This window comes from Zosterops lateralis (assembly GCF_965231275.1).
Source record: "Zosterops lateralis genome assembly, chromosome: 3".
NCBI lineage: Eukaryota > Metazoa > Chordata > Aves > Passeriformes > Zosteropidae > Zosterops > Zosterops lateralis.
The window spans coordinates 110,503,468-110,515,636 of NC_139764.1; the positions used below are offsets into that span (position 1 = coordinate 110,503,468).

The window sequence follows — 12,169 nt, forward strand, 5'->3', positions numbered from 1 at the left end:
GGATATGGTGGCAGTCAGGAAATTCAGTGATTTAAGTTCTTCCGGAGTCTGCGGCAGTGCAAGGATCTGAGTTCACTCTCGTGCTTTATACATCAACCACTCACTGTTTTTTCCACTTCCCCAATCTAAGTACAAAATCTGATTTTAAATAATTGCTGCAGTAGTTTATAATAAAATGCTAGGGATGTGTGTGGGGGGGAGACATTCTTGATATTGCACTTTCTTACTTTTTTTTTTGTGCTTCCAGTAGCTGTATTAGCTAAATTCATGCAGTATTTTGATAGCTGGATTTCCTTCCAACAGAAAACATCTTTTCATCGGTCCCAGACACTGGACTTCAAAAATGGATATGCCTTCTCCCGGCTGCCAAGAGAGGGGGTTGGTGGGGAGACACTTTATGACAATCAGCTCTCTCAAGATGAATTAGATGATTTGTGCAGCAAGGGAGCAACACTGACCTATGGGCAAGTGAAGAGGTCTGCACCTTCCAGCTTCACTCCAGCATTCGTGGCTTATGACAAAAAGGTATAAAGAAGCTGATTCCAGGAATATCACTGGCCAAATTCGGAGACATAAACAGTCAGCTCCAGGGTTCACAGGACTGCCTACAGCAGTTTTCACATGCCAGAGCCCTTAGTCAGAGACAGCTGAATCCCAGACTGAAAGAGGCTTTCTTTGCTCGGGAGGAGGATTATAACACGTAAACGATGTAAGACATTCCCTCCAAGTTACACTCGAGCATTTCCAGCAGATGTTGGAAAAGAGGTTTGATTAACTCCAGTTTATAAGCATTGCTCTGTAAGCCACAGCCTGGAGTTTTGTGTTTCCAAAACTATATCGAGGTTGCAATTGGGCTTTAACTGGAAAAGTCAGTCTGCAGTGGGAACCCCGGCAGCCTGTTTGACCGTGGTCTATCTATTCATGTTTGCATGTCACAACCTGAACTGCTCCATTAGCGCTTCCCGTGTTTCATCTTGGTGATCACATCAGACTGGGTGGTGGCTCTGTGTCTGCTCTGAGCAGTCCTGAGGTGACCCTTGGTTTTCAGTGTGCCAATGGCCCAAGCTGCAACCAGCAGCCGTGCATGGGACAGCAGTGGGACGTGCAGCTGCTGCAGGGGGAGCTGCAGTGGGAGCTCAGCACCTGCAGGCTCCGCACGCTGCCAGCCCTGCCAGAGCAGTCTGCAGGCAGCCAGCCCTCGGCCCGGCTGTGACACAGGCTGGGGAACAGATGTGCTCTGTTAATTGCCGAGGCTGCTCCTTCAGAGTAATGTAGATGTTGCTGTTTAATCTGTCAGATCCTTCTCTGCCCCTCCCTTCAAGCCGCAGGAGCAGCAGGGGCCCCAGTGCTGCTGGGGATGTCACAATCCCTTGTGGGGCACTTTGCTGACTGATAGGAACTTGCTGGCTTTATCATCTCTTAATTATCCAGGCTCTGGGCTGATGTAGGCTGGGTATGCAAGGCCTGATTGGCCACCTGCACCTTCTTAGGGGCTTTGAATGATCTTGGAGGGGATGTTCCTCCTACTTCTAAAGCCAAGCAGAGGGACTGGCTGATTAGTTTCCTTGTTTCCCCAGCACAAATCAGTTTTCGCTGTTAGTGCTGGAGAGATGTGACTTCAGATCATGGAAAGGGACCTTAAAGATCATTTTGTTCCAGCCTCCCTGCCATGGGTAGGGATACTTTTCACTAGCCCAGGTTGTTCAGAGCCCCTCCAGCCTAGCCTTAAAATGACGACCCCTTTAAGATTTTAAAATCCTCAGATGTGGTTGAGCTCTTTACTAAAATCTGTGGATAACTTCTCTAAATCAGGGCTGTAAAGATGACAAATAAAGAGTGTTGTGTGTCAGTAAAGATTACTGTCAGCAGCCAAGCACCTAGCAGTAGGTGAAACAGCGGGTGATCAAGAAGTAGGGAAAAGGCTCTATTTTTACACTTGTCTCAAGCACACCAAATCTGCAAAAGGCATATCTTGATAAAAGCCCTCCTGGTGCCTCTGCTGTCAGTCACAGATTAGGCCACAGTTGCCTCTGAAGATTTTTAGCATCTACTCCAGCAATTTTACACCACCATAGCAAATTACAAATAAATTATTGGCCTCAATAGACTAATCACAGTGTTCAAATTGTTTCTTTCTCTCTCCCTTCACTCTGTTCTCCCTTGGGGCAGGTTTTGAAGTTCGATGCCTACTTCCAGGAGGAAGTTGCTATCTCTCCAGAGGAGCACTACAGGATCCGCCAGGTGGGCATCTACTACTACCTGGAGGATGACAGCATGTGCATCATCGAGCCCAAGGTGAAGAACTCGGGTCTGCTCCAAGGAAAACTCATGAAACGCCACCGAGTGCCCAAGAATGAGCAGGGGGATTATTACCACTGGAAGGATCTGAACCTGGGCATCAACCTCACCATCTACGGCCGCACCTACCGCCTGGTCAACTGCGACTCCTTCACCAAGGTGTGTTGTGGGGAGAGCCCTGACAGAAACACTCCTGGGAGCTGCAGGGTTTTGATTACCTGTTAGAGTCCAGCAGTTTGCAGCTGTGGATTTTGTGATATGGGGTTCTCACAGTCTTTTATTTTGCTTTTTGTGTGGATTTCTTTTTTTTCAGGCCGAAGGGGAGTTCTGAGTTTGACATCTGCTGAGGGCAAGTTAACTGCTTAGTATTTTTTGTCCCAGGACTGCTAAGAGTCCATCTTTTTGTCCTCAGGACTTCTCTTCACAATACAAATTCTAAGTTCATATCTGGGCAGTTTACCTGCTTGGAGTCCAGATGAAACATTGTGCATGCATGAGAGGGAAATGAGTGATCCTGACTCTTTTCTGATTTAGTATTCCTCTCTTAGGAACAGTGGAAGGGAATACAAGCAGTAACTCTGCACACATCCACAGCCAAGCCATGATCCATGGTTGAGAATCATGGTATGAACTGCCTTTTCTAAGAAAGCTTACTCATTCCCTGCTTTTCTATTTCTGGCTATTTCTGTGCCAGTTAATGAGAAAATAACGATCCAATAACAAGAAATAAGAATTACCAGTATGCTGGTATCCTGCTAGCTTGTCCTCAGTAAAATATCAGCCCTGATATTTTACTGCTATTCTTCCAGGCCAGGAGTTAGACTGCTCCAGGGACCATTCCCAATAGGTGAGTTACATGCAGTCAGCCTGTCCTGGAGGCTGGGAGAGTTTAGGTCCAGGCTTTTCCTTGTCAGTTGGCCTCAATTCCCAGGAATGTTCCTAGGTGTGTATAATATATTGGTATAAATGTGGCTGTGGAGCCAGCTCTGCTGGAACTGAGGAGACTGTTCAAGTCAGTCCACATCAAATGAAGAGTTGGTCCTCTTGTTAATACTGATGGAAAACATGGAATGAGCTATGTGTGTCTACATCTCAAGGCCAATAGTGTATTTATCATTTACTGACATCTTCCAGACCAGAAAATAGTGAGTCTGAAAGTGTGAACCTGCCTTGTGAGTCTCCAGGGAGATCTCATATTCCTGTGGGAGATGTTTGCATAGGTGCTTTCTGGGCTGAATGTTTTCATGGACCACTTCCCAAAGCCAAAAAGGGAACAAGTCCCTTGACTTCAGAGGTTGTTTTGGGTGACTGATTCAAGTCCATGAGTAACACCCTGGATTTTGTTCATGGTCCAAGGTAAGCAAAAAATCCCTTTATAAAGAAGCAGATTGCACTCTTTCTGTGGGAAAAGTACTCCTGGAAGATGGAATGAAGTTGCTACTGACACATATCCTCGTGCCTGAAGGGTCTTGATGTGCCTAGTGTGGGTGACACTAGCTTCTTCTGTCTGACACAGCCCTAAGTTCTTGCAAATTCAGGCTGACTACATCTGTGTTCATACAGCAATTTAATCTTTTTCATTTACATAAAAGAGACCAACTGACAGTTATCTTTCATTTAAAGCCCTAAGGCCAGGGAAAACTGCTCAAGTGAAATCTGAGTTAGGATGTTCAGGACAGGACTGCTCTGATTAATTAAAGGGTAAGCAAAGATAAGCAGGTTAAACAAATAGATTTGTCATCTGCTGTATTTTGCTGTTGCTGTAGAATTCTCTGTGAGGAGTGAACTTGCAGAAATCTGACCTGTCTCATCCCAGCCCACCTGTAACCTCTAGTCACCTCTTACCTTCAGAACTCCTGGCAGCACTAACACCTCAGATGACCTTCCTAGGTGTTCCTGGAGAGCCAAGGAATTGAAGTGAACCCTCCAGAGGAGCTGGTTTCGGATCCTTACACAGAACAGCGTCGGACACCTGTGCAAAAACGCATCGTGCCCACAGCTCCCGACCCCTTCAGGCAATTTCTGACCTATGACACAAAGGTGAGAGAGCTGGGGATTGCCCAAATTATTGTATATTTTACCCACATCACACTGGTGAGGCACCTCCAGTCTTGTGTCCTGGGCTGGACCCTTCACTTTAGGAAAGACATTGAAGGTCTGGAGTGTGTCCAGGGAAGGAGCTGGAGCATCAGGAGAGGCTGAAGGAGCTGGGAAAGGGGCTCAGCCTGGAGAAAAGGAGGCTCAAGGGGGATCTTCTGGCTCTGCACAACTCCCTGGCAGGAGGGGACAGCTGGGGGTGTCCAGTATCTTCTCCCAGGCAACTGGAAATGGCCTCAAGTTGTTCCAGGGGAGGTTTATGTTGAATTAGGAAGAATCTCTTCACAGAAAGGGTGATTAGACACTGAAACAGGCTGCCCAGGGAGGTGGTGGAGTCCCCATCTCTGGAGGTGTTCAAGGAATGACTGGACATGGCACTCTGTGCTCTGGGCTGGGTGACAAGGTGGAGGAGGTCAGTCAGAGGTTGGATTCAATGATCTTCCAACCTAAGAGATTCTGTGATTACAGTGAGCTTGTGCTATTGAAACCCAGGTCTTGTGAGTGTCTGCAACCTCACTCATTCTAAATTGTCTCAGTCTGCTGAACAGACTCCAGATTTGCTCCTTTCTTGGCTTTAGTGAGAAACAAAACCTTTTATGTTTTTTTCTGGGCTTTGTGCCTTGTAAACAGCTCCTCTTTGGATTGCAGAGTCTGTGCTCAATATCATCCATTACTCTCTTGCTTTCTGTTGGGATGAGATAAGCCACCTGCCTCTGGAATTCAGCAGCCAGATGCAGTTCTATTAGAAATGGTCTTGCTGCATCCACTCCTCCCCAAAAATATTGATGCTAGGTGGCAGAGCAGACAATTTCAGACAAACACAAATGCCCCTTGCTCTGGCTGCATTCTCCCTGTATCTCTCCTTCCTCTTCAGGAGCTGAACCTTGGGGAACTCTTGAGCATCAAATTCATCACATCTCAGTGTGATGAGTTTGATTTCTGCTGTACCAAAAGATGATTCTGATCCATGTTTGTCTGCTTTTTTTTTCCTCTCCCCCCAAGGTGCTTCGCTTCTATGCCATATGGGATGACACCAACTGTGCCTTTGGTGATCACCATCCCTGTGTCATCCATTACTTCTTGGCAGATGACACAGTGGAGGTTCGGGAAGTCCACAAGAGAAACGATGGGAGAGACCCATTCCCGGTATTGATGAGACGCCAGCGCTTGCCCAAAATCTTTGTGGACAAGAACAGTAAGTTTAGATTGGCACATCCATCTGTGCTAAGGTGTTATTATTTCATGGTCAAAACAAAAAAAATTCTTCAAATGGTCACTAAATTCTTTATCTTTTGGGAAACAGTGACAGGACAGCAGTGCCAGCATCTACCTGTAACTATTTACACACCTTGCTTTTATATCCCTTTTCACTAGGAAATGTTAACATCTTCCTGATTAATTTATTTTTTTCCTTCTGCTCTCTTGTCCTTAAGAGAACTTCCCAAGCTGTGTGCTGGAGATCACTGACCACGAGGTACAAGAGTGGTATTCACCCAAAGATTTTGGTATTGGCAAAACTGTCACCCTCCTTGGACGCAGCTTCTTAATCTATGATTGTGACAAGTTCACCCAGGACTTCTATAGGGAAAAATATGGGATCACAGACTTCCAGCCACTGGATGTAGATAAGAAACCACTTGAAAAAACTCCACAGGTACTGCAAACAATTTCTCAAAAGAAGGGAGGAAAAGAAGCAGTTGGTGTAAGCTCTTATAGTAAAATAGAGGTTCAGTTTAGTAAGAACCTGTAGAAAAAAAGTTCAGCTTAAGGAAAAAAATCAAGTAACTTGAAAAAGACCAGGCAAGAATGGTCATAATCAATATAAAAATGAAAGTCTGGCTGCACTCATATTACTGAACTCTCCCTCACTCTCCAAAACAGTGTTGTCAAATCCAAACTGCCTCCTGGGGATGGTTACAGTCCTTGTTACCTGCCAAACTGAGCCTAGAAATGGTTTGGAGTTGTGGCTTAGACCACAGGCATGGTGGGGATTAGGTTACCAGTGTAACCATTTGATGGCTGAGTTCCTGTGCATGGGAAGGTTTAGTTGGAACTAGATGATTTTAAGGTCCTTTTCAACCCAAACCATTCTATGGTTCTTTAATATAGCCAAAACCTTTTAATTCAGAGAAATTACTTGGCTTTCTGAGTTTCAGCTTTGCTTAATCCTCTTACTATTTCATTAAAAAAACACATGGCCAGGCTGGTATCATCCATGTCTACTGGGCAGCGTGTCACAGCTCTTGCAGAATGTTTCCTTCCAAATCTGATGGCTTTTCTAGGTCTTGTAAACTTTGTCTTGTTCTTAGTTGCAGCTGTTTATGATATGGTTTATATCTCCTCTGTCTGCAGGTAATTCCTCCCTATAATGGTTTTGGCATCCCTGAAGACTCTCTCCAGAACTGCCTTAGTCTGTTTCCAAAGCCTCCACGGAAGGATATCATTAAGATGCTGGAGAATAATCTCAAGGTCCTGAGGTACCAGGTGGCTCTGGTAAGTGTTTTCCTTGGTGGAATAGTGCCAGGAGGATGGGAGGAGCAGCCTGCCCAGACAAGGCTTTTGGCAAACTCTGCTTTGTGCCAGTGGGAGAAGAGAGGTCCCCAAGCCTACATGAGTGTCCCTGGGGGATGCCATGGGGTTATTGTGTGCTTGCTGTGACAATTGGCAGCTCACAAAACTAGAAAAAAAATAAAAGTAAGGACAGAAAGTATAAACCAGACCTGCTACAAACCCACAGCCATTTATGGAAAAACTCCCTCTGTCACTGCCATGTGACAGATGGCCCTGGCTGAAGCAGCGTGCACTGGGCACTGTGCCTTTGCCTGCCTGCCACCACTGCCACCAGCCAGTGCTTGATGCCTCTGCTGCTGGTTCTAGCTCCTGTCCTTCTCTAGGCAGGTCCTGGAGGCAACAGCCAGCAAGGAGCTGTCCTAGCAGAGCAGCCAAGTGCTGGTGTAGAAGCTGGAAAATCCATGAGAATGGTGTTTTCCACCCACAGCAGCAGCACCCAGGGCCTGGCCTTTGTGCCAGCTTTACAGCTGGTTTATGCAAGGAGCCTCTGGCACATCCAGCAGCAGCGATGGCATTTCCTGTGCTGCCTTGTGCCTGCCCTCTCCAAACACTCTGGGTGGATAAGGGCTGGTTTCTTTTCCCTATTGTGCAGGAGTTCCCTAAAGGTCACAGCTGAGGAGTTAAGATCCACTTAGCTTTCAGCTAAGCAAGTAAATCCACTGGTGTGTCAGGGGAGTGACTTCCTGTGACTAAGGGCTGAGGCAGCACCAGCCTCTCTCAGGCACTCAGCATAATGAAAAGTGTAATTTAAATCTGAATTTTACAGTCCCTCTGGGATGGATCATTCTGTATAGGATATTCCTTTCTCTTGGATTACTCAGGCTGTGGAAACACTGAATATACTTGGTAACTTCAGCCCAGATTCTGCTTCAGTGGCTTGAGTAAAGCAAGTAACCTTTAAAATTCAGATCCTAAGTGCTGTCTAGTGCTTTGTTACGCTATGTCAGCACATCGAGTGCTTTGTTTAGTCAGCTATAAAAAAAGCTCTGGGTTCTGGGTGCTTCCGAGTGGGTTACTAGGTGCTCCTAAGCATCCCAGGCAAGGAAAATCTTGTTCAAATGCTCTGTTCCAAACCTGCTCCCTTTGCTCTAGGAATCACCAGTGCCTGAGGACAAAAATCGTCGTTTCATCCTCTCTTATTTCCTCGCCGATGACACAATCAGCATCTATGAACCCCCAGTCAAAAACTCTGGCATCACTGGAGGCAAATACTTAAAAAGGACCAAAGTTACCAAGCCAGGGTCTACTCCAGAGAATCCCATATACTATGAGGCCTCTGACTTCACCATTGGTTCTACAGTTGAAGGTAAAATCCAGCCTGGATTTTTAATGCTCTGCTCTGATATGTCATTTGTTGCAAGGACAGGGCACATCCCTTCCCTCACTTGAAAGATCTGCTGCTTCTGGGTCTCCTCACATCTGAGTTTCCAGATCAGCAGCTGGTGTATGTTGATACAACTTTGTTACTGTCAAGTTTGATTTTTTCAATCAGTGAAATTATTCTTACTTGAAGAAGTGAAACAAGTAGCAGAGCTGGCTCAAAGCCGAGCCCAGTCATAGGAGAGGAATCCTGCTCCCTCCTGGATAAAGAAATTACTTAAATCTGTGCTAAAACACAGGTAACACTAATTCTTTAATGCTTCTTCCCCAGTGTTTGGCCACAGGTTTGTTATCATTGACGCTGATGAATATGTGCTGAATTATTTGGAGAGAAATGCAGAATATTTCCCTGCAGCAACAGTGCAATCCATAAGAGATCATTTCCTCCCAAGGAAGGTGGTAGTGGAGACTACCAGCAGGTAGCTACAGAGGATGGGGTGGTGGGGCTAAATAAGACTCAGGGTTGACAGTTAAGGACATTTTCAGCAGCCTCCCTGGGCTCCAGCCTCCTGCTCTGCTGATGGTTCAGCTCCAAGAGGCTGTGTTTGGGCACATTTCCAAGGGTGGGGAGTCTGTACAGTAAAATGTTGTGGCTGCTGCCAGCCCCAAAACCTCCTGGGACAGCTCTGGCTCAGCAGCAAAGACAGAGAAGTGGTCACATCACCCAGCCTGAGTTCAAGAAGTGTTTGGACTTCCAGCCAAAATCATAGAATCACAAAATGGCTTGGGTTGGAAGGACCTTAAAGATCAGCTCAGTCTAACCCCTGTAGGGGCAGGAACACCTTCCACAATCCCAGGTTGCTCCAAGCCTCATCCAACCTGGTCTTAAACACTTCCAGGGATGGGGGACACATCTTTTCCCAAAAGGCATCAGTTCACTGTAACAGATGCTGCCAACTTGAGCAGCTTGATGGTTGCAGGCTCAGCAGGTGGTGGGGGGAGTCTTTTTTAGGGCATTTATTCCTTTGCTTATCAGCCCATCATAGTCTAGACCACATCCTCCTTTTAGCTGTCTGGACCCAGTTTGTGTGACCCAGTAACAGCCCTGTTACCTCAAAACATGAGTTGGAAGCAGTTATATCATGGCTCTGGTTGAAACTCAAGTTTCCCAGTTTCTGACACTGTGGAGCACACAGGGAAATGCTCCTTTTTCACTCAAGTGTCACAGCAAGGCTGCCAAAAAGAGTTTTTACATGAAATCCTGTTATTCCTTTCTTCCACAGTGGCATCCCCAAGAAAGACCTGGATGATTTAATTGTGGAGGTTCAGAGAGAACTGAAGCTCCAACAGCCCTTCAACACCAGGCAGTTTCATGAGGCATTTCATCATTTTGACAAGGAGGGCTCTGGCTTCCTGGATAAAACAACATTTTTAAATATTTGTGACAGGTTCAACATGCCAACCAGCACCATTCTTCTTAAAAAGGTCAGATGGATGGTGTGCTGTGCATGTGGAATTCCCCTCCTATGGCTCTTCTAAAAGACCTCTTCTAAAAACCAACCCTAACCAGCTGCTCTAGCCTTCAAAGGGGAAAAATTCAAGAAAAGGAGAGAAAAGTCCCAGTTTAGAAAAACTTCTGAGCTGTTGGACTGAGTCCGTGTCTTAGAGGAGATAATAATTGTTGTCCTCTAAGGAAAGGGAAAAAACAATGTTATCCAGGTTGCCCTCCATGTGTGAAAATTCCTGCTGGTTCAGATCTTGGATGAGTAGAAGAGGTTGTGTATCGTGACAGAGATCAGGAATCATGACAGAGATCAGGGACAGACTCCTGTAGAGCTTGGAGTGTCTGTGATGGTTTTAGCACAGCTGGGATTGAGTAGAGATGGCACTGAGATGTTCAAGGAATGTGCCTTAGGAAAGCTTAGAGACATTCTGGATTTAACAGCAACTGAACTGAAGGTCTAAGAACTAAGTATTTTAAAATTATTATTATTATTATTATTATTATTATTATATTAGAATCATAGCACCCTGGTTAATACTTGCTAGGCACTATAAGCAACAAACAGCACATGGAGATCACAGTCTGCAAAGCAGAAAATGTGAGGGAAACTGAGGGAAAAATTCCTGCAGTGAGGATGGAGGAGGATCCTTTCAGGAATATGACTGGCAAGGCTGTTTCCTCAGCATCATGTGATAGGCAGTAGATTAGTGGCCAGTAAAGGGGGGCTCAGACTTTGGAGAAATCTAGAAACCAGAGGGAGTTTTTTCTCCTGATAAAATCAAAAGTTTTCTAAAGCAGCCAACTGTGAGCATCACAGCCATGGTTAGAAAGGTGCATGAGCAGGCGATTTGTGTCCCTGAATGTGGGATGAATAAAGGCCCTGACAAGCACCCAGGGCTTTGCTGTACCAGAGTTCATCAGAGCTTACTCTGCCCTGAGGAATTTACAGTGTGGTGACAATCCCTGCTCCACTCTGAGAGTGGGAGAGAAATAACATTCCTAAATTTATGTGGAGAACCTGTGACAATTGAAGCTAAACTCCCACATTTGAGCCCCAGTCTGGGATGTGTGCACTAAAAACATCCACCTCCTCTCCTGAAATCTTAATCCCAGTGTTCCCAGAGCCCTGGGAAGCGTGGCAGGGCTATAAATTAAACATATGGCAGAGAGTTCACTGCCTGGAGAGGAGCACAGCTGTCAGTCACTGCAGCAAACCCCAGAGAATCTGTCTCCAGGCGACAAGGGGAAGAAGAATCCTTTCAAGGAATTGTGATATTAGACCTTTTCCATCTCGCTGGGTGTCAGAAAGAGATTAGTTATGCAATTAAAGAAACAAAAGCCTTCTTTCTTCCCCTGGAGCACACAAAGGCTGTGGCTCTGTAACACAATGCAGGGTCAGGCACAGACACCAGAACTGGCTCATTAATGGGGCTGTCACCGAGCTCAATTATCTGTGTCTCCCCTTTATGCCATGTGCACACACCCAAGTGACACCAGGAAACAGTGACTGTTCACATACACTGCCCCCACCCCACTTCTGGCAGGGATTTCTGCAAGATTTCCCGTGGCCCATCTCAGTCTGTGGCCACGCTTTGTGTTTTTGTGGCTCTGTTGCCACTTTGGTGAGCCCCAGAAGGAAATCAGGATTAAACTCAAACATTTTAACTCTTCTCCTTGCATAGATTAGTGTCATCTATGAGCATTGAGCCTTTAGACCATCGAGTCCAACCTTTAGATCATCGAGTTCAATCCTGAAATGGTTGGACTCGATGATCTATAGGTTGAACTTAATGATCTTGTAGGTCTTTTCATTCCTTAATGGTTCTGTGATTCCAAGTTTACTGTGATTCAGGACTACCAGGATGGGGAAATCCACACAAGGGAGAATAACATCTCCTGCTCTGTCACACAACAACCCTGGGCACTTTCCCCTAAAAACAACCCAAATTTTGCAGCTTTTTCCAACTCTTTATGGTGTTTGCTGTGTTTTTTGTCCCCACAGCTGATTGACTACTGTTCCTGTGATGACAAGGTAAACTACCGTGACTTCCTTCTAGCCTTCCCTAGTAATCTCTTCCCAGAAGCTGAAGGACAGGACCAGCAAATAATTGCCTGCTGACTTGAAGACACTGTACTTCAAAAAGGATTTTCTGGATTTCACCCTTGCTTCATTCTCTCCCTCCCCCTTTCACAGACCCAACTGATTCCACTCTCATGTTAACTTTTTTCCCTTCCTGACGACTTCCTGCCCTTTTAGCCACCCCCAAACTCAACCTCACAACTTCTGGATGTTGAAATGAAACTCATAGGAGAAAAAAAAGATCTGAGAACCAAAGTCAGGTTCTTCTGCTTTCTCAACCTTTTAGTACAGTACTTTAG

General features: G+C 45.7%; 1 protein-coding gene across 1 annotated transcript; it reads left to right on the top strand.

The window, feature by feature from the left end:
- Nucleotides 1–267: 267 nt before the first annotated feature.
- On the top strand, nt 268–12,169 carry EFHC1 (EF-hand domain containing 1; the record flags this gene model as incomplete). The annotated part of the gene is made up of 10 exons (XM_083857652.1): nt 268–525; nt 2,170–2,457; nt 4,189–4,338; nt 5,398–5,590; nt 5,829–6,049; nt 6,748–6,888; nt 8,059–8,272; nt 8,618–8,765; nt 9,570–9,771; nt 11,793–12,169. The coding sequence occupies 10 exons, from the start codon at nt 268–270 to the stop codon at nt 11,907–11,909; spliced, it is 1,932 nt and encodes a 643-aa protein (XP_083713778.1). The 3' UTR covers nt 11,910–12,169.